The sequence below is a fragment of the Erythrolamprus reginae genome, chromosome 1 (genome assembly GCF_031021105.1).
Source record: "Erythrolamprus reginae isolate rEryReg1 chromosome 1, rEryReg1.hap1, whole genome shotgun sequence".
NCBI classification, from domain to species: domain Eukaryota; kingdom Metazoa; phylum Chordata; class Lepidosauria; order Squamata; family Dipsadidae; genus Erythrolamprus; species Erythrolamprus reginae.
In genome coordinates, this window is record NC_091950.1 from 121,933,662 (window position 1) to 121,957,131 (window position 23,470).

General features: G+C 39.5%; 1 protein-coding gene across 1 annotated transcript; it reads right to left on the reverse strand.

The window, feature by feature from the left end:
• Positions 1-272: 272 nt before the first annotated feature.
• Positions 273-21,321, reverse strand: WEE1 (WEE1 G2 checkpoint kinase). The gene is made up of 11 exons (XM_070735559.1): positions 20,488-21,321; positions 13,261-13,469; positions 11,581-11,647; positions 11,313-11,485; positions 9,844-9,965; positions 8,299-8,445; positions 7,828-7,923; positions 7,653-7,738; positions 7,320-7,490; positions 7,083-7,228; positions 273-1,736 (listed from the first exon to the last, which is right to left on the reverse strand). Exons 1-11 carry the CDS (start codon positions 21,088-21,090, stop codon positions 1,586-1,588), a joined length of 1,971 nt encoding a protein of 656 aa, XP_070591660.1. The 5' UTR covers positions 21,091-21,321; the 3' UTR covers positions 273-1,585.
• Positions 21,322-23,470: the final 2,149 nt, after the last annotated feature.

Consider the following 23,470-nt stretch of genomic DNA (forward strand, 5'->3'; position numbering starts at 1 on the left):
AGACTATTCATGCACAACCACCTAGATAATATATTGCTCTTTTAATTTATAATTAATTTCCCTGAGAGAGAGAGAGAGAGAGAGAGAGAGAGAGAGATGAAGAGTACTGAAAGCCACATCCTGCCTTGATAGCATCAGGCATTACCTTAGCAGACAAACCAGAGCAGCAGGACTGCATCAATGGATCTAAGCAGACCTAGGAATGTTTTTCTAGAATGGTACAGGTGTAATCTTTGCAATTGACCACTTTCCCGCAAAAAAGACAAAGTTAATTTCCAAGTGGCACTTTAATATTTTGATGCAATGCTAATTGAAAACAGAGTGAAACATTCAAGTAGGAAACTGGTTTAAACCAAAAAGCCAGTAATAGATAGCATCTATTTGGGCAGTATTGAAAGAGATTATTAGGGTAATGATTATATTATTCTCTTAACTAAAATCAAAATAAATTTGAATAGGATTTTCTGAAATTGCAAACTACAGTTTTTATGTTGTACAATGTAACAGCTATATACAGTTATTTTGAAAAATATTAAAACAGTATAGTTATGTACAAATAGTGAAACATATGAACAGTGACATTCACATATTAATAGAGGGAAGGGAAGGTAGAAAAGGAAGAGGAATTAACATGACAACTTTTATTAGAAACAATTATAAAAAAGACATTTACACTAACAATGTAATACAAATATAAAATTGGTGTGCTGTCTCTGTACACAGTACACTAGCTTCAAAGGAAGCTGCTTTCACTAGAGCAACTCTGGTATTTTTTCACATAATTTTTTAAAAAAGAAAGCCCATTAACACAATGATTGTTTTAATGCTACAGTTTACAGCAAGACAAACTAAAAATAGCAGCAGTTTCACGTGGCATTTATCCACAAGGTTACTCCTGTGGTTTGCAACAATGCCTAACAAAGTGCTCCCAGTTGAATCCACGAATAAATTCACAACAGATTTACCTGATACCAGGTATGGTTTGGCTTGTTGTCCTTTAGATTTTCTCCATGGCACTTCTTATCTCCATGCCTGATGGAGCAATTTATAAAGTAATTCTTTATATTATCAGGAAAACCCCTTTTCTAACAATGCATTACAACTAAAAAGCAGCACACCATTCCAATGGTTGGCTCTGGATGATATAATATATACTATAGTCAAAGCCTGTTCAGCAGTGGCTCCATCCAGTGTTCTGAGCAGCCTTTCTTTGTGCATTGGGATCTCCCTTTCTTCAACTCTACAAAACCTCTCCCAAATCTACTCAAGAGAATCCCTTTCCTCACAATCCTAAACCCTCTAGAATAAATTTAGCGAGTGCACAGCACTGAGGGGAAATCCATTTCACTTGGTGGCTATTTTTCCAGAAATTGAGGATCTTGAAAGTAACTTCTAAATATTGGGAGAAGCAGAGAAAAGATAATTGTTTAACTGCATCTTGTAAAATTCAAATTGCATAAGGCTTCTTTATAAAACCATTGACAATGATTAAATAGAAACTTAGAAACAGATTCCTCTCTTCTGTTCCTAATTCAATCCAGCAATAATCAATTATCTTCCTTTGTCAGTTTATGAAATAGAGTCTTTAGTATATTGTGAGACTAAGTGAACGGTTCATTTTTTTCCCAGTAAGACGAGCAATTCTATTCTGTGCTGTAGATCTAGTTGTCATTCGATCTGTACATTGTGCTCGCTCCTCAGCAGCTGCCTTTGCCATTTGTGCTTTCTTCAACTCCCTGCAAAGAGGTAAAAATCTGTTATTTCCTCTTCAGATAATATTGCAGAAATTGTATCTAAAATCATTAAAAAAGAATCTGAAACAAATGCTACATATTTTATTTCTTCTACAACATGATTAATTGGAGATGGGGCAATTCATAACACTCTGTATATTTGGGCTGTGTTACTTATTTTCATACCAACTTTAATTTGATCTCTCTTCCTATGGCAGTGATGGCGAACCTATGGCGCAGGTGCCAAAGGTGGCACGTGGAGCCATATCTGCTGGCACACGAGCTGTTGCCCTAGCTCAGCTTCAATGTGCATGTGTGTGCTGGCCAGTTGATTTTTGGCCTGCACAGAGGCTCTGGGAGGGCGTTTTTGGGTTCCAGGGAGCCTCCAGGGGGATGGGGGAAGGCATTTCTACCCACTCCCAGCTCCAGGGAAGCCTTTGGAGCCGGGGGGGGGGGGAGTGAACACGTGTCTACTGGGCCCACTAGAAGTTGGGAAACAGGCCATTTCTGGCCTCCAGAGGGGGAGGGGGGAAGTCATTGAATTATGGGTGTGGGCACTCGCGCATGCGCGATCGCGCACGCCCACTCTTTTGCCACCTGAAGAAAAAAAGGTTCGCCATCACTGTCCTATGGAATCATTCTTGTAACATCCCCATCTTCTGTTCCTTGACTCTTCACAATCAGTTTTACTCTCTCTTGTGCCAATCACCCCAAGAAAAAACTGTTGAATCATACTCCTGCCACTATCCATATACACAATAAATATTACTAGAACATCCCAAATCACATATTCAGTCTCACCCTAACCATTTAAACAGAATAGCCAACAAGGATCTCTTCTTACCACTCTCAGATCAATCCTTCTCCAATATACAAAACCTTGATTATGACCCTCCAACTCATTTATTCATCCTTCCACATCTCACATGAAGGATGATATCCAAGAACCACATTTTCTATTTTAATCCACCACTGAAGTTCAAAAGTCAAATCACCCTGGCTACAGAGATCTAATTATTTGAAGAACTCTACACAGACCTCCATCCCAGTTTTCAAACAAAGTCCAACTCTGTCTTAAGCAGACTCCAAACAGCCTTGCTCTGCCCTACAGTCAACCACAGCTTACCAGGCAAGGCTCCAACCCTTAAGTTAACAAAGGCAATTTAAGGAAAGAGCTTCCAAAATATTTTCAGCATGTCAATTGTCCCACCAGACGCAAGAATACTTTAGACCATTGCTATATAACACTAAAAGTTGCTTATCTGTCCTTACCACAAGCAGCTCTGGGCCACTCTGATCATTGCATGGTTCACCTTCTACCTGCTTACAGACGAAGATTTAAAGCCATAAAACCAACAATTAAATCAGTGAGGACTTGGACTGAAGAGACAAAGTTAAAGCTACAGGCTTGCTTTGACTGCATGGACTGGGATACTTCTGCAGACCTGGATGAACCCCAGATACTGTAATATCAAATGTCAGCTTTTGTGAAGACCTATGTGTACCGAGCAGGAACTTGCGAATATACAGTAACAATAAATTTTGGTTCATAGCTAAATCTAAGCAGCTACGTCGTTCCAAAGAGGAAGCCTACACAGAAAAGATGATAGAATGCTGTACAATCAGGCCAGAAATGTATTAACAAGGGAGATCAGAGCAGCAAAAATAAGGTACTCTGAAAAGCTAAGCAATCAGTTCTCAACAATGAACAAATGAACCAGAAAATATGTGGAAAACTCTTAAAAACATCACTGGTTACAGCAAACCTCCTTCCCAAGCTGAAGGAAATCAGCAACTGGCAGATGACCTGAATGTGTTCTACTACAGGTTTGAAAGGAAACTACAGCCATCTCTCTCCACAACCTCCATCCCAGAAACACCAACAACTGCCAAACCTCCTACAACTGATCCAATCTCATTGGTTACAACCCCTGGTGATCACAGAAAAGGAAATACAAGATGTATTTCACAGACAGAATCCAGGAAAAGCACCAGATCCGGACAAGATAACTCCTTTTAACTTAGAAGTCTGCGCTGCCCCCAATTGGTTCTGCAACCCAACAAGACAGACGCAGAATTCAGAGGATAATCAGAACTGCAGAAAAAAGAATTACTGCCAACCTGCCTTCCATTGAGGACTTGTATACTGCAGGGTGAAATCAAAAAGAGGACAGTGGAAATATTTACTGACCCCTTGCATCCTGGACATATTGTTTCAACTCCTATCCTTCAAAACAATAATATAGAGCACTGCATACTAAGACAACTAGACATAAGAACTATTCACTAAGGTTGCATTACTATAACTATTAGTCTTCTCATCATTCCTATCACCCATCTCCTCCCACTTATGACTGTATGACTGTAATTTGTTGCTTGTATCCTTAGGATTTATATTAATAGTTTCCTGATTGCTTATTTGAACCCTATGACAATTAAGTGTTATACCTCATTTCTTGACAAATGTATCTTTTCTTTTATGAGAGAGCATATGCACCAGTGACAAATTCCTTCTGTGTCCAATCACACTTGGCCAATAAAAATTGAATTGAATTCTAAACCCCTAATTCAAATATCACCATTAATGCTAGAAGAATGTTCCAGCCTTCATACGCATTTTGGAAGCAGTCTGACAACATTCATGCTGCTTCTTCCTCCCATATGCCAAGGCTGTTCTCCTGCTGCTTTCACTGATGACTTCTTCAAGCCTGTCACCCACCAATTGCTTCACCTCCTTCCTACTTGCCCTGTACTGCCAGGCGCTAATGGAGAGTTTTCAGGAATTAGTCCTAACTTAGGTCACTTGGTCAAAATCACTGAAATGCTATTGTAGTTCAATCCTTCATGAGGCTGTCAGCAACTGTCAAACAAACTACTACAGTATATTCACACCAACTCCAATGTTTTACTTGTTGTCTTACTTTTATACTACAATATTGTTTTACATATTCTGTAATACTCTGCTTTACACTCCTTCCTTAAATTCAGCCTCAGTCTGAACTTATTCCAACTTTAACACACTTAGCAGTGGACAATTTACATCACATTTAGTACATTTTCAAATATATAGGAAGAAGGGTTGTAATAAGTCTATATAGGTTAAAATAAAAATGATTAGGGGACTGGAGGCTAAAACATATGAAGAACAGTTGCAGGAATGTCTAGTTTAATGAAAAGAAGGACCAGGGGAGACATGATAGCAGTGTTCCAATATCTCAGGGGTTGCCACAAAGAAGAGGTAGTCAAACTATTCTCCAAAGCACCTGAGGGTAGAACAAGAAGGAATGGGTAGACACTAAACGTAAATATATGATCTATAAAGCCCTACATGGCATTGGAGCAGAATATCTCTCAGACCCCCTTCTGCCGCACGAATCCCAGTGACCGATTAGGTCTCACAGAGATGGCCTTCTCCGGGTCCCGTCGACTAAACAATGTCGGCTGGCAGGACCCAGGGGAAGAGCCTTCTCTGTGGCGGCCACAGCCCTCTGGAGCCAGCTCCCCTCAGAGATTCGAACAGCCCCCACCTTCCTCGCCTTCTGTAAAATGTTGAAGACCCACCTTTGTCGCCAAGCTTGGGGATAATTACCACCTTCTCCACCTTTTTATTATGTTTTCGGCCTTACTGTATGATGGATTAGGTTGAATGTGTATGATTGTATAGTTAGGGATTTTACTATGTATTAATGTTTTTTAAATTGATTTAACTTTCTACTATTGGATTTTTAATGTATTGTATCACTGTCATGTTGTGAGACGCCCCAAGTCTTTGGAGAGGGGCGGCATACAAATCTAATAAACTAAAAATTATAAACAAGGAGAGAAGCAACTTAAAACTAAGGAAAAATTTCCGGACAGTTAGAACAATTAATTAGTGGAACACTTGCCTCCAAAAGTTATGAATCCTCCAATACTGGAAGTTTTTAAAGAGATGTTGGATAACCATTTGTCTGAAGTAGTGTAGGGTTTCCTGCCTAAGCAGAGGGTTGGACTAGAAGACCTCCAAGGTCCCTACCAACTCTGTTGTTGTTGTTTTTATTATTATAGGTAGTGCTCACCTTACAACCTTTCATTTACTAACCACTTAAAGTCACAACAGCATTGAAAAAAACATTTCTCATTTATGACTGTAGCAGCATCCCCATGGTCATGTGACCAAGATTCAGCTGCCTTGGCAACTAGCATGTATTTTTGATATTTCAGTATGCCAGAGTCATATGATTACCTTCCGACAAGAAAAGTCAATGGCAAAGCCAGATTCACTTAACCATGTTACTAACTTAACAACAGAAGTTATTCACTTAATCACTGTGACAAGAAAAGTTGCAAAACAGGGTAGAACTCATTTAACTGTCATGCCTAGCAATGGGAATTTTGGGCTCAATTGTGGTTGTAAGTTGAGGGCTACCTGAAAAACTTTGCAATTTTGAGCCAATCAGGTCTCCTTTTAAGAGCTCTATTGGAAAAAAAAAATCCACTAATCACAGAAGAAAAATCAGAAGGGGGGGGGGCTGTTTTGTCACGTAATAAAGCTAAAAGAAAAAGATCATTTGCTGCCAAAACAACAGATGGATGAATGAGGGCACTGTGGATAAGTTTCAGGATATATGCAGGATGAGGGATATTTCCTACCAAAATTTGAAAGTTTTTAAAGTTTCAGAAATATGATTTTGTACAGATGCCATTATCCACGAGATAATCTCAATTTATTAAGACTGAAAAGCATGCCATTTCTGGCACTGGAGGCACTTCCTTTAAATTATCAATTTCAAGCTCCATTGATAAGGAAAACAAGAAAACTTGTTTTCTTTTGATTTTCATGGTGCAACCTGGCATGCTGCTCATATGGGTAATTTTCACATTCAACTAGAACATTCACTGAATTCACACCTTCCTTCTTATTATAGTATTCTATTCGCATTCTGTAAATTACCTTTGGATTTTGATTTCATCAACTACACTGATGAAAAACCACCCATCTTTCAGGGATGAAAGCCAGGATGGAATTTTGCTTGTTTCTACCATCATTCTTTTATAAAAAGGTGATATAAACATGCCTCTTGCAAAATAACAACAACCTATCCATTTTCTTATTGGGAGCACAAAGATATTTCCACAGCAAGTGAACACATTGTCTTTAAACACTTAGAAATCACAGTTTCACTCCAACCTTCTGTACTGGCATCCTAAGTTATGTTTCTGAAGTAAAAATATTGATGTTCTTGTTCAAATCACTATGTATTAATGCTTCAGAAAAATTGCAGGCATTTTTATTTTGCTACAGTTGCTTACTATAAATATTCCTCAGTACCTTAAAACTAAAATAGACATAGCATAAATTAAACTTACTTCTGCAATAAAGAATTTTTGAACTTTTCAGCATTCAGTTCTATTCGTAGCTGCTCTGCGCTCTTTCTTGCAGTGGATAACAATGCAGAATGCTTAACTAGAGCAACAGCTGAGGGCCTTTTCTCTGGGTCAGGGTTTATCATAACCTGAAATAGATTAAAGATTCATTTGATTACTGTTTTCATCTTCATATATGGAGGAAATATATAGTTTGTTTCTATATATGCTTAAACTTACTTTTAGCAAGTCTAATAACTCTTGAGAAAGGACTTGTGGGATTTTGGGTAGTCTTCCTTGTCGAATTTCATGCCATTGATCCCCATTGGCTGGCAATGGTTCAGCCCCAGCAGCACATATCAGCGTTAATGCCAATGCAAAAATATCCGCTTTTGGCAAGTAATTATAGTTCTGGGGGGGGAAATCACCATACAAAAGACACCAAATTAAACAAACTTTTTCTTCTACATTCCAGATCTGTTTATAGAATAGAAATCTAAAACAATTCTTCTTTAAATCTAATCAAGATTGATACTCAGTTAGTTGTTTTTCCATAATTTAAAAGTGCATTACCTCTTGTAAAACTTCATTGGCAAGAAAACGACTATCTCCTTCCTCCACCTGAGGACTAGCTATTCTAGTCACATGACCAAGATCACCTTTATTAAAACGATAAAGGATAAAAAATTATTTTCACAGAATTAAAAAAAAGTTTAGCATTAATAGATATAGTCCTAGTATTTCCTACCTATTTTGAAGACAACTCTGCTAGATGACCATTCATCTTCATCTCCTTCTTCAGATATAGTAGTTGGAATTGACGTCCTAGATATGAAGATATTACCTGCCAAGGAATAAAATTATAAAAATGTATCAAAATATAAATTAATTTCAGAGGTAGACTGCTCTCTTATGACTATTTGAGTAATGTACACTAGTATTAACAGCTTCCTTGGAAAGAAGCCAAACTTTTAAAGACAAGCAAGGAAACTTAATCCCACAAAAACAATTCCAAAACAAATACAACAGTTGGCCAACCACATATTTCAAAAAAAGAATTTTTGCACTGTATTCTGCAGTTGGATTTGAAAAGTTTCAGTTGCTAAGGTGTGGTTCACTATTCATTATGACCATACATATACTACTGTACATGTATGCTCATCATGGAAAAACATTAAATCCTTGCAATGCAGAAGATATCAGATTTTATAGTACTTACTAGGTTTTATATCCATGTGCACCAGTGACATTGAATGGATGTACTTTAAACCACGAGCAACTTGTAGTAACAAATCTTTCAATTCTGGTTCACCAAAGTATCGCATATTTCTATAGTTTTCACTTATAGCATCAGCTAAACTGCCACCTGCATATAAAATTAAATGATATTAAAGGATACAATTTTATTTTATTTTTTAGCATGTAATAATTGTTCTCAAAAATATTTGGCTTCATAATGTTTATAGAAGCTGTAAGTTTACGGAATGGATTTTTTTTATTGCTGGTATTTTTATGCCATTCTACTTCAAACAACTCCAAGCACACGTGGTTAAGATCACAATAAAGAAGAAATAGAAACAATAACTCATTTTATAGATGCAAGTAGCACAAGGAAAATGTATTATGTAGTGTTAGAGAAAATTTATACTTTTTAAAGTACAAGTTCACAATGAAGTGAATTACAAAATCCACACAAATATATATAACCCTGACTTTAATCAAATGATTTTAAATAATAGTATGGGAGCCAAAACTATGAATTGGAATGATTGAACTACAAACTAATAATAATCTCAGAATGCCCACTTTTTAGGTTTCACTAGATTGTCTAAATAATGCTCATGAATATACAGTATATAAAACATTTTAACAATTATTGAAATGCAAAGCAAACATTTCTTTTTGTGTAAATTAAGAGTCAGGTTTGCTTGTCTAGTCTGTAATTTTTATCAAAAGTTTCAAACATTTTCTCTATTTTATGTTATTCTACATTATAGATGCATCAATAGGTGCCTCACAAATGCCACATGTGACTTTTTTCCATTGGCTGGGTTGAAAAGAATTAAGGAAACCACAGCATAGAACTGTTGCATGCTCACAAGTAAGTAGTAAGTAGTAGTAAGACAAAGAAAGTTATGATTTTGGCTTCCATACGAATCTCTGGTTGTCAGCTGACCACACATTTCTATTGTGGAGTAAAACATGTGATGCTTTAATATGCATGTTTGATGGGTATAACTGGAGTCCCTTACAATTAATATAAAACAAAATTAACAGCAAATGTATTTCAATATTTAATTTTACAGTTTCAGTCGAACCTGAAGCAGATTTGTCAATTACTAACAGTACAATATTACTCTTATTTTTATTTTTTGTCATAAAATGTGAAATAATCAGCCTTGATGATAGACAGGCCCATCAAGCAAAACAGACAACTATTCCAAGCTCAGGGGAAGAAAAGTTTTTCTTTCACTATTTGTCTCATTTTATTTAATATGTATAATTTTATTATAATTCAGCTTGGTGATTTAATATATCAGAGTTCTTCCATTTTTGCTCTGCTCTGTCATAATTATAATCACGCAAACAAATTCACAAATTACTGAAACTGAAATCCTCAATCCTTACTGAACTTTATTTATTTTAAGATAACAAGAATTGACAAATCTGTATCAATCAATAAACATGGTATTTACCTTTCTAAACTACTTGCTTAACAACCTACTATAGGTATTTTCCTGGTTATTAGAACAAGTTTACTTACCATTGCAATATTCATTCTGAATAAGCATATGATCATCTTCAGCCCAAGCAGAAAAGTATCTGACTACATGTGAATGCTGTCCCAAAACCGCATGAGCATAAACTTCTCTAAGAGCATTTTGCCTATCATATTGGGGGGAAAACAATTTCACCAAAAGTTATTATCAAATATTAAGTTCTCAAATAGATAGAATTCTGGGCATATCACTGTTTTTTTTTAAAAAAAAAAAAAATTCTGCATAATGCAATTACGTTATGCAATTTAGGTAAAACTTCAACCCAACACACAGGAATGTACAGGAAACAATGTTTCTTGCATGAGGCAAACAAATTTGTGATTTAGAGATATCCCTAGCCCATTTCAACCAAATCCCAGAAGAAAATTTGAAAAGGTCTAATTGGCTAAATATGGCAAATCTTATTTATTTATTTATTCGACTTCTATGCTCCCTATCCTTTTTCCTACTTTATTTGGCATGGCTTTTGTGCCAGTCTTCCCCTAACCCCTAACTTTTCTAGACCCCTAGTTCCCAATGTGGGGCCCACACCCCACAGGTGGGTAATTTGATTTTTAATGTGGGCAATTGGAACCTTGTTTAAACCAAGTTAATGGCTTTTTAAGCTTCTTCCGTGTGAGTAGTTCACTTTTTGAATAAGAAGAATTATATGTCACATGGAGGGGGAAGGCCTCGGGATTTTAGAGATGCTTAGGTGGGGCATGGCCAAAAGAAGGCTGGGAACCACTCTTCTAGATCCTTGTTTTTGCTTAGGAACTGCACTATGCATTTAATTGCAACTTGCTCAATTGGCGTAACTATTCTGCCCTAATCTTTCCAGAGAACTTGCTTTCCTACTACTAGCAACCTTGCCCTTCTTCATTACCTCAGCCCAGAACATCTGTATTCTGAAGCCATGCCAGAAAATATAAAAGTAACTATCTATTCATGGAACATTTTATACATTCTGCTGCATGACTCCCAGAGACCAATTAGGTCCCACAGAGTGGGTCTTCTCCGGGTCCCGTCAACTAAACAATGTCGCTTGGTGGGACCCAGGGGAAGAGCCTTCTCTGTGGCGACCCCGGCCCTCTGGAGCCAACTCCCCCCAGAGATTAGAATTGCCCCCACCCTCCTTGCCTTTCGTAAGCTGCTTAAAACCCACTTCTGCTGCCAGGCATGGGGGAATTGAGATACTCTTTCCCCCTAGGCCTTTACAATTTTATGCATGGTATGTATGTTTGGTTTTTATAATAATGGGTTTTTAACTGTTTTTAGTATTGGATTATTATTATATGCTGTTTTATTACTGTTGTTAGCCGCCCCGAGTCTGCGGAGAGGGCGGCATACAAATCCAATAAATAAAATAAATAAATAAATAAATAATAAATTCCTAGAAAGCAGTTTTTGTAGACAGTTATATTTAGGATTGTTCCAAAATACCAGTTGCATTTAAATTGTTATTAATACTTACTCATCAACTGAACCAGCCAAGGGTTTCTTAGATCGCTTTATTGCATAGATGCAACCATCAAGCCTTTTCACACATTTGAATACAGAACCAAATTCGCCAGAACCAATCTTCTCCAATTCGTGAAATTCTGTGGCATATCGAGATTTCATATTGCTTTCTGTTATGCTGATCCGCTAAAATGGTGTAGACATAAACATTGTTAAATTCAATGTCACTGAATTTTTTTTATTTAGAAATAGGTGGCTTTATGGAATTTTTTTTATTTTACCTTGGCAGGCCTGACAGTTTCATCCTCAAGTTCTCCATCACTTGCTTCCATGTCCTCATCACAGGAGCTAAATATATAAAAATATGCAAAAATACAATGACATTTTATCTTTCCAAGACATTTTTCTAAGTCATTTTTCTAACTCATTCATTCAGAGGCAAGATGAATAGAGGACATATAGGCAAGAATTATGCTAGGAGAGTACAGAGAATCTTAAATGAAATTCACTCTTTGAGACAGAATTGTTTCCTAGTGTATTATGCTGATAACATAACATTGGACCAGAATAAGATATCTCTGTGAAGTGGTGAAAAAGTCAAGTAAGGAATGGAATTGTTTAAAAGAAAAAAAAGAATAAGAATATAAATTGAACAAAATGCAATTTATTTCTGAATTTGTTTTGAATAAATAAAAATAGAAATTTAACCCATAGAGAAAAATTAGGCCATAAGACCTTTTTAAAAATAATAAAATAATTTATGCTAATAATTCTTAACCAAGAAGCAATCAGTATGTTTCTCCTGGTATATAATGCCCCACCTCTCTTTATCTCCACATCAGTGGAGGTAATAGCTTAGAGTAAACATAGAAAATCATCACTTCAATAATCCAAGCAAAGAAGCTAACCATGCAGCAATTTTAGCAACAGTGATACATTTTAACATGATTTTGTTCTGACTATCAGTCCTAGCTTCATGAAGAGTCCCATTTCCATTCTGGTTTAGCCAGAATTTCCTGTCACGTTCCATAAACTAGGGTATATTTTCTTGCTCTGTTAACTAACATTTGGCTTTCCTTTTCTGTGCCATAGTAGAAAGAGGGAGCTGGTTTGAAATCTCATAGTCTAAACACTGAAACAATGATTCAATATATAATAACAGATTTCACATATGTCATAAACTATATTTTATAAACAATGCTTAGGTTTAGATATTAAGCCAACAATTTGTTCACAAACCATTTAGTTCAATGTATAAAATTAGCTATAATTGATCTCAGGTTCATAGATTAGAGTTTAAATAAAATACAATATAATAAGCCACATGAGGCTTATATAAATCCATTGGCACATAAATCCAATAAATAAATAAATAAGTATTCTTTAATCCTAAAATTCTTCTAAGCATATGTTTTTACCTCTTTAGGCAAATGAATTCTCTATTACTCCCGTTCATACTCTTAAATATTTATTACTGATTGTTCACTATGAATCAGTAAGATGATATGGACAAAATCCATTTTCTTTTTCAAGATAGGTCTCTGGTTAGCTATTGTAAGAACTACATTTTAATAAATGTATAGATCAGATTAGCCAAAACCCTTAATAATAATAATAATAATAATAATAATAATAATAATAATAATAATAATAACAACAACAACAATAACAACAACAATAACAACAACAACAACAACAACAACAATTTATTAGATTTGTATGTCACCCGTCTCTGGAGACTCGTAGCGGCATACAACAATAATAATATGACAATGTAATAAGTATACTAGAGTGTATAAGTATACTATTAACATTAAGTATAATAGAGATTGTGCAATAAATCAGAAAGACACCAATTTGCAGAATTATATTTTGTGAGATCTCAAGTAATGGGTTATTTTAAAAAAACACATTTTTTAAAAAATATCCCTGATGTATCAAAGATCAATTTTGATACTCACTCATTCCAATGTGTTCTCTTTCTCCTTCGACACTGTCCAACTGAAGATTGAAGAAAGACAGAGTCTGGAGTAAAGGGGTTAATGTTCACATGAGGGGCTTGTCCTATATCACATTCCTGTTTTACTAGTTTTCCAACATTCATAAAGAGAGAGCCACCTCGAAGTTTAGCTGAACTCGAGCCCATTCCTTCAGCTCGACAAAGGAGACTCTGAAAAACCAATACAATATATTTAACAAAATGAGCATTTAAAATGTAATACAGTACATCCATATTCTAGTCATAAATCATTCTTTATGCTTTGTGACACACTTCAGCAGAAATTGGCTTCTGATGTTATTCCTAATGCATAACTCCTCTGACAATGAGCAAAACAAATCATTATGGGAATAAATATTGTAAAATATGCACATATTTTCAATCAACGCCATGAGTTATTTTTCATCACAGGGGTGTCAAACTCAATCTCACTAAGGGCTGCATCAACACTGTGTTTGACCCCAGGGGGACCAGAGTAGGCGTGGTTAGCTCAACACCCCCCTGCTGGGGGCACCTGTGGTAGCCCAAGCACTCTGCCAGGGAAAACAGAGCTCAGGATGATCTCGCATGACCACCCAAACTCTGTTTTCTCTGACAGAGGCATCGGGGCTTGGCCCCTTGCTGTTTTGAGGGTGGTCCCAAGGGCCAGATATAAGCATCCTGCAGGCCAGGATCTCACCACCAGGCCTTGAGCTTGACACCCCTATTCTATCATTACATCTTGGAACTGAAGTCAAGACACAGTGTAAAAACCATCAATAATGCATTTCTAGCCAGAAATAAAATCCTTTCTTTTCCCACCAGAAAATCCTGTCATGTAAACCACAGGCTTATAAAAAAAATCAGGACATAATTGGGCAAGCTGTCTGAAAAGGCATGTGGAGAAGGCCTGTCTTCCCCACTAACACATTTAATTTCTCTCTAGATGTATGGCAGATTTTGCCAGTCAATTTCTACACTTGGCTACAGGATTTCATGCCCTTTACAAATGTTACTCTCACCTTCCTTGGTCTTTCTGAATTGGAAGGAACACTATTCCTAATTACTAAATGTAAGATATTACTGCTATAATGAGAGCATCTATTTCAAAAATAAAACAAAATTTGAAAATTTCTAGCAAACTTTGGCAAACTTTAGAAGAATAAAAAGTGTTAATATTAACAAATGTTAGTAAAAGTAAGCAGCTGCTTACTTCATCAAATGCATAAAATGGTCTGACTAAATTAGGGAAAGATAGGGAAATGGGAAACAGATTACAAGTACAGTGATCCCCCGAGTTTCGCGATCCCGATCATTGCGAATCGCTATATCACGATTTTTCCACCCGATGACGTCACTCCCTTCCTTTCTCATCTTTCTTTCTCTCTCTCTTTCTCTATCTTGCTTCTTCCTCTCTCACACTCTCTTCCTCCCTCTCTCATCTCTTTCTTTCCTTCTCTCTCTTTCTCTATCTCTCCCCCTCTTGCTCTCGAGCGGCAAGCGAGCAGCCGGGCGGGCGAACGGGCAAGCGCCAAGCGAGCAGCCGGGCGGGCGGGCGAACGGGCAAGCGGCAAGCGAGCAGCCGGGCGGGCGGGTGATGGGCAAGCGGCAAGCGAGCGGCCGGGCAAGCGGGTGACGGGCAAGCGGCAAGCGATCTTGGGGTTTCCCCTTTGCCTGGGCGGCGGGAAGACCCAGGGAAGGTTCCTTCGGCCGCCCAACAGCTGATCTGCTCCGCAGCGCGGCAGCAGCGAGGAGCTGAAGATGGGGTTTCCCCGTTGCCTGGGCAACGGGGAAACCCCATCTTCGGTTCCTCGCTGCTGCCGCGCTGCGGAGCAGATCAGCTGTTGGGCGGCCGAAGGGTCTTCCCCACCGCCCACACGCAAACTCCACCATCTGCGCATGTGCGGCCATGGAAAAAGGGGCGCGCATGTGCAGATGGTGTTTTTACTTCCGTGCCGCTACATCGCGAGTTATCGATTATCGCGAGGGGTCTTGGAACGGAACCCTCGCGATAATCGGGGGATCACTGTACTACATCATTAATTATACAAGACCTTCTGACATTACTTAAAACATTTTGATGCATGTGAGTTTTCACTCAATGATGCCGTTAAAGTTCTGCTTTTCCAAAACAGTCGCACTGAGGTCTGATGTAGTGTCCTTGGATGGTTTAAAATGCTCTATTTTTGTCTTGTTCTGAGTTCTGATACCAAACCTGTACCTATTCTTTTGTGCAAACTTGCCCATTTGTCCTATGTAGTATCCAGAGGCAAATGATAGCAGATTCCACATTGGAGAAAGAACAAGTGAAAGTGTCCCTCATCTTCTGTGTGAACTTGTTGGTGCTGCGGATGTGGAAATGGGAACAAAGTATATACAGTGGTACCTCCACTTAAGAACGCCTGTACTTAAGAACTTTTCTAGATAAGAACTGGGTGTTCAAGATTCTTTTGCCTCTTCTTAAGAAACCGAGCCCGGAAAAATTTCCTGGGAAATTTGAGAGCAGCACGAAGGCCCAGCCAGTTTTCTGCCATTCCCCCTTTAATCATGGCCATCTCGGGCTTTTCAGGGCTGCCAGAGGAGCCTTTCGGTGGCGCTTAAGGAAGCTTTGGCAGTCCAGAGCGAACAAAGCATTTTCCTTTCTCTGGGCTCTTGGAGAGGGAATAAACATCTGCCAGTGTCCAAAAAAAGAAACACTCCCTTCGCTCTGGGCAGCGACTGTCCTCCTCTTCTTCCTCCTCCCACCCAAATTCTGAGCTTTTATTTCTTTCCTAATGGGTTTGCATACATTATTTGCTTTTACATTGATTCCTATGGGAAAAATTGCTTCTACTTACAAACTTTTCTACTTAAGAACATGGTCACAGAACAAATTAAGTTCTTAGAGGTACCACTGTAATTGGTTTATTGCAAGGTGTATATTCACGCTTACATTCTTTTTGTGTAATTTCTTGTAGCTCATCAGAGCTACACTGTGCACTGTCATTATCCAGTGTAGACAGTAGCTTACTCATAATGTGTTTCACTAGCTTCAGCTGTAGATGATAACTAGTGGTATTCTGTTCTTGTTGTCTGCTTTTTTAATAAGTCCTTCCTGGGAACAGAACTGGTCCTATTATCTTGTTGTGTGGGATAGTTTAGCGTCCTGAGTGATTTATTTTTTAGAACCACAGGGACTCAGAGTGGCTCACAACAAAAATGTTAAAGCTCAGATGGCCATCAGTTTAAGGAAATTTAAAATACATATTAATCAGATTACATATTCTGATTCTACACAAATCCACTCATCTGAGAATGGATGCACACCTTTATATGTATATTTCTTCTATGTATGTTCTACTTACTGAAGCTTTCAATCCTTTCAATCGATAAATATGAAAGATTGATGTAGCAAACAAATAAGAATTTCTAATAGTAATACAGGAAATCAATTAATTATAGAATATCTTGAGTCTTCATCCAAATAATAAGTAGAGCTAAGAAGCTTAGCTTTCTGAGATCAGCCAAAATGCACTACAGGATAGTCCTTGAGTTACAATCATTCATTTAATTAAGTGACCTTTCAAAGTTATAATAATGCTAACAAAAGTGACTTACAACCAATTCTTGCACTTATGACCATCCAATGTCCCTGGGCACTTGGCAATCGATATGTATTTACGATGGTTGCAACATCCTAAGATTATGTGATTGATATGTGCTTCCCATAAGCAAAATAAATGGGGAAAACTGGATTCACTTAATAACTGTGGCAAACAAGTTTATAAAATCAGGTATGGTCGTGTGTTGATCATATCACTTACCAGCAGACATTGTAGTCCCAGATGTGATCATTAGTTGAGAGACTATCTGTAAGGTCATTATAAGTATATGAAGCTGTACAAATCTAAGTCAGCTCATTAGTTTATCTGGCCAAGTGCCTCTGTGAAGTATCAATAGCTCTACATTGTTTGGGGCAAATGAGGTATTTTTCACTACCAATCACCCAGTCTTTCTAACCATAGCATCCATGTGATATTTAATACATTCTGAATACAACACTTTTTAGCATTAAGCTCTAATCCCTTTTTGACAGTGGTTTAAAAATACTGCACCTAATTTTTTATTTATACTTCTACAGAAAATAGCAATGTCATATGCATCCCAGTCATTATCTACTGTTAGAACATTATGAATTATCTCCTTGGCACTGTTATGGCTGAGACAGGTAAACTTTGATCTCCAGCATCATTTGCAATTTCCGAAACTGGGTAAAGTAATTTCCCCCCGAAAACTGAGTTATAAGTGCCCTTTATATCTAGTATAAGTTAAGGAATAACACAGACGTTTAGAACCTCTACGCAGCTTAGGACAAACTTTTTACCGCTCAAAGTACAGTACTTAAACCTCCATATTTCAGTTCTACCACTCCAGTGATAGCCACCAAAGAGGCCATATAGAAGATATGTACCACAACATCCCATTGAAAATGATTGCACTCTCCTTGTTTTAGGCCTTGAAATACGATACTGCATCGAGGATAGGAGTTTAAATGATTGATATCCTAAATTATTATTATTATTATTTATTAGATTTGTATGCCGCCCCTCTCCAAAGACTTGGGGCGGCTCACAACAGTGATAAAACAATATACAGTAACAAATCTAACATTAAAAGTCTAAAAGCCCCATTATTTAAAAATCATACATACAAATATACCATACATAAAACTACATAGGCAAGGGGAGATGTCTCAGTTCCCCCATGCCTGATGACAGAGGTGGGTTTTAAGGAGTTTACCAAAGGCAAGGAGGGTGGGGGCAATCCTAATCTCTGGGGGAGCTGGTTCCAGAGGGTTGGGGCTACCACAGAGAAGGCTCTTCCCCTGGGTCCTGCCAGACGACATTGTTTAGTCGACAGGACCCAGAGAAGGCCAACTCTGTGGGACCTAACCGGCCGCTGGGATTCATGCAGCAGAAGGCGGTCTCGCAGATATTCTGGTCCGGTGCCATGAAGGGCTTTATAGGTCATAACCAACACTTTGAATTGTGACCAGAAACTGATCGGCAACCAAATTATACATATAACCATTTATATATACACTATTCACAAACCGACAACAAAAACTGTTATAAAAACATGAATATTATTTCCAATGGAATCTGCACAAAATTCATACATTTTTTCTATATATCTAAAGTTTCTCCAGATTCCTGAATATACCTGTTATCCAATCTAGAATTTGGTTAAGCCATGCCTTACTAGAAGTAAAATCAGTTATATTTCCTGATAATTCATTTGGAATATTAAGATTATCTTAATAGGCATGAAAGCCAGCAGTGTGACTATCAATCCAACCTCTCCACAGGGTTATTCTGGGGAAAATAGGAGGAAGAAAGAGTATTACATATAGTCACCACTTTGAGTTATTTATAAAGTCATAAAAGCGGGATAAATATCTAATAAATAGGCTTCTATTTTCAAAGTATGTGTTATTTTACTCACAAATATTGACAGCAAAACATATTTATTGTATGAATGACAGCTTCATAATAGGCTGTTATTACTAATTTAGAGAGCTTGATACATAAAATATCAACAGAAAATTAACTTCAGTTGCAAAATATTGATTCTACAGTATTGTACAACTTGACCATTATATTAATAAAAAGTAAGAAAAGCAATACATCACTCTTAGAACAAACAATTATCAACTGATTTAGAAACATAGAAACATAGATTTACATCTGTAAGATTTCTTTGTAATGTTTTAAAGTAGATGCTTTGTTTAGAAAAATCACCACAAAACTATCTCCATTATTCTTTTTTTCAAAGGGTGATTTCCTAATATATACGGAGTGATCCTTGAACTGATTTCTTTCAGGAAAGTAAACATTCTAAAATCACTAAGCAAACCAGAAGGCCAGCATTAGGATCATAAAGGTTGAGTACTTTTGTAAGCCAATTGTGGTGGATTTACCACATAGGTCACAATGTGGGGGCAAATTATTTTGTTACAAATTTTAGTTTAGTTACATAATCTTAACTGACAATCTGTGGGCAGGCCTTACCAAGATGCCAAGTTTTTGTAACAGACAAGCAAATCTGTTACATAACTATTATGACACAAGGGTTTGGCAGGGGTGGGGGTGTTGCTTTTATTCTTGGAATTTATTTATGAAATGAGAAATGAAGGGCTGCCAGAATTTAAAAGGTCCTCCTGATGACAAATCCACTCTATCTTTAGTGGAGTTTGTCTACCTTTTAAAATACTACCTGCAGCAAAATATCAACCACAGGTAAAGTGGCACGTAGGCCATTCAAAATACATGCTGAGAGAAGCTATACCTGTGAAACATGACCCTTATCATTACACACAGGAGGAAGATCCAGCTAAATAGACTGAAGGGTAAAACTCCATCTCAATCTTCTTGAAAATCGTCTTTTGCCTTGCCCACTGGGGCTGGGCATTGGTCACTTTCTTTCCCTCTTTAACATCGGAGACCTTTAACACAGCAGAAAGCACTCTCAGTGAAACCCTTCTAAAAACCTGTCTGGCACCAAATGGTGTCAGAGGACCCTTATTACGGGGGCAATAAGCTGGCTCTGTTAAAAAGTGCTATTGCTAACATGTTGTAAGCCGCCCTGAGTCTAAGGACAAGGGCGGCATAAAAATCGAATGAATGAATGGGTGGATGAATAAATAAACCATCCCTCTGAAATGTCCTGCGCAGAAACCCTGACAAAAGCTAGAAAGGGGGGCGTGGCAGTTAAACCAAGAGCGCCTCTTGCCGTCTTCCCTGAAAAACAATTCTTTTTTTTTTGTCCCCAAACCAGACAATACCGGACTTTATTTTGGCCACAGAAAAGGCCCATTAGGTCACGGCCAGGGAGGAAACCAAACGATTTACTCGCCTGGCCGAGAGGATCGGCCACCTAAATTCGCTTGAGGTTCAACACGTCACCCACGTGCTCGGACCAAACAAAACTAAACAGGGTTCCGACTCTTAGTTAGTTCTTCCTCCCCCCCCAAAAAAAACACCCCACCACTACCACAGCATCCATCAAGCAGTCCCGCCGAAAGTGGCCAAACGTCCCTTTTCCCTCCCAGCCCTCCACCGGCGGCAGAAGGAAGGCGCTCCCTTCTCGGCCCCACCGGCCGCGCGTTCCGCCCACCTCAACCATTGTCTTCCTCCTCCCTTGCCCTGTTTTAAGCATCCTCCTCTCTCACCTTCGGCGTATGCGGCGTATCGAAGAGGCGCAATTTGCGAAAGGTTTTGTGAGGCGGCGTGCCGGGGTACTCGGGCAAAGGAGAACCGGGATCCGGGTGTTCCCGGTACCGGAGTGTATTCGCTCGCGGCAGCGGCGGCGACGACGGCGACTGACCGTAAAAACGGCGAGCCTCCTTCAGTGGCGGCGAGCCAGCCATGAAATAAGCCCCGGGGGATTTCACCGGGGACGAAGAACCGAAGCCTTCCTCTTCCCACGAGTCGCCTTCCTCTCCCGGTAAGGCCGCCGGGGCCAGTTCTCTCCCGACCTCCTCGGGGTTGCGCGCTGGCTGAGGTTCCAACCGAGCCGGAGTGCGGTTGACCGAAAGAGGCGAGTCGGCTTCCTGGAAGGCCGAGTCTTCTCCGGTGCTGTTGCCGCTGCTGCCGCCTCCCTCCTCTTCCTCCTCCTCATAGCCGCCTTCCTCCTCCTCTTCCTCCTCCTCGCAGTCGCTTCCACCGCCCGGGAAAAGCAGTTTCTGCCGGATAGGGGCCGCAGCCCTCCGGACCCCCGTCAGGCGCCGCGCCCCCGTGGCCAGCGGCGGCTGTTGCTGGCTGAGGAAACTCATGGTGGCCGAGGTCGTACACGCTCTTCTCTCGGCTTCCGTTCAGACAGGCGCCTCTGACAGGCCAAATCCTGCCCCCCTGCGGTCAGGACTCTCCTCCGGCGAGCGTTCACACAGCCACCCGACGAGTTCTCCAAAAAAACAACCTCCGGCGCTCTCCGCCCGATCCCGCAGAAATCACCCGTTCGGACTCCGCGGCTTTCCCGCGACCGTTAGTCACGTGGCGCTCCCCCCGGCCAATCACGCACGCCCCCTCCCGTTTGAAAACACCAAGTGCCGAGAGGCGGGGCCTAACGAGGTGACATCAGCGATCATTTGGCGCGAATTCCGGGGGGTTGAAAGAGGAAGGGGCCGGTTGATTGGTGGGTTGGAGCGAGCGTGTGTAGTGGGGGAGGGGGGAGTTTGTAGTCTGAGAGAAAAAGGGGAAAGTGTTCGAAAGGCCGAAAACGTGGTTGGAAGTTTAGTATTTGATTGGGGGAGGGGAGCGCACTGTGGGGGAGAGGAGATAAAGGAGAAAGTTTCAAGTGGGTCCTTCCACCAGTCGGGGTCTGACTCAGGTGGAAATTCCGGCGTCTAAAAGTGGGCCGAAACTGCACCTATTAGTCATCATACGCATCATCAGTCTCCCCGTTGTTTTAAAGCCTCTTTTGGATGCGATTTGCTTGCCTGAGGCGAACAGTTTTATAGTCCGGGAAACTGAATCAGCGCTTGTTTTAAAACTCGGGGAGCCTCACGTTGAGCCGGGGGGAAAAAAATCTGATCGGGAATGTTTTAAACCCCGCCGTCTTAAAACTGGGTTTCGAAAGAGTGAGGTGCAAAACTCCGGCTTAACCGAAGTGGAACGCGAACGCCTCCTATTCCTTTTGTGATGAAACGAATGAGGCGCCCTGTTGTGTAGACCAGTGTTTCCCAACCTTGGCAACTTGGAGATATCTGGACTTCAACTCCCAGAATTCCCCAGCCAGCATTTGCTGGCTGGGGAATTCTGGGAGTTGAAATCCAAATATCTTAAAGTTGCCAAGGTTGGGGAACACTGGTGTAGACCTTTTCCCCTCAGCTTTCTAAAGGCAGGTTTCCTGGTCCCTCGAGGCTTGCAGTCACGACCGTCTGTTGAGCGTAGCATTGGCGATAATTAATCGCTTTCTTGCACTTTTTTATTTATTTTTTTTCTCCTTCCCACTGGAACGGCTAATAGCAGCCAGAACGGTTTTTCTGCGGTTTTATGTTTAGAATTTGGAGCGGTGTGATAAATGTACGCTCCAAACGGTTAACCGCAGGGGAATGTTGCTCGGCCTGAGCTGTTTAAAAGGGCTTTCGTCCCTGCTGAAAACGGAAACTCGAGACGGCGAGGAGAAAAGCCTCTCTAGACGACTTTCGCCTGCCTGAACAGGCAAACTTTAGACTTCCCTGGCAAAAAGACAAAACAAATCCAGCCGAAAGCGGCCTCAAAGGAGGGGTAATGGTGGACTTTTAAGGCTTGCCGGGGGAAAAGAAAGAGCAAGTTGTCATAAGAAGGCGTGAGGTTGTCGTCGCGCTGAGGGAAAGTACCAGTGTACAAAATGCGGTCTGGTTGATGGTCCCAGACGGGTTTTGACAGAACTGCAATGCAGGACTCTCTTTTGTCGTGTCTCCTGCACCATTTGTTTCCTGCTACGGTGCCATTGAGCCAATTGCTGTTGCGCCTTCGCTATATTCGCTCCAGCTAAAATAACTACGTGAAAGAAAGGAAGACCCCCAGACCAAAGTTTGCAACAAAACAGCCCCAGCCCCGTGTTTGTACCTGGCCTTATGAGGGCTGGACGCAGAAGTATCGACAGGTTGACGGTTAATTCACTGGTTTGTCTTCGAATTAATTTCAAATGTAAAACTTTTTAAAAAAATTCTACATCAAACAGGCTCAGTGGATACAAATCTAAGGTTACAATAATATACAGAAACCAAGATTTTTTTACTTTTGTCTCCGAAGATAAACTATGGCTGATTTTAAAAGTCCGTTTGTTAACAATATATCAGAAATTCTAATGTATGTTTGTTTAAAATCAGATAAGTACCAAAGACAAATATCTAAATATCAAATATTGACATTGGCTATTGTGATAATCACTGATTTCCTGCGTTCATCTCTGAAATGTTTACAACCTTCACCCATTCACAATAAAGATTAATGTATATCTAAAATTTGGCACATGTACAGTATATTTAACTTTCTGTTTAAGTAGCTTTGTTCACCCTTACTAAGCCACTGTTTAATTACCTATAGCTTATTAAATTAACCATAATGAACATGCATGGTGACTGCATGTTGACCAAAATCAATGAACCATGTACTGTATAAATCAAGAAAACTAAAGATTAGGGGTTTTTTTCTAACTGCATGGTAGCA

Excerpts from the sequence above, each read along its gene's own strand:
- WEE1 (XM_070735559.1), bottom strand. The coding sequence starts at position 21,090 with ATGAGTTTCCTCAGCCAGCAACAGCCGCCGCTGGCCACGGGGGCGCGG. Across the intron at positions 11,486-11,580 it reads AAACTGTCAGGCCTGCCAAG|CGGATCAGCATAACAGAAAG; the intron begins GTAAAATAAAAA and ends ACACCATTTTAG. Across the intron at positions 7,739-7,827 it reads CAGAGTTGTCTTCAAAATAG|GTGATCTTGGTCATGTGACT; the intron begins GTAGGAAATACT and ends GTTTTAATAAAG.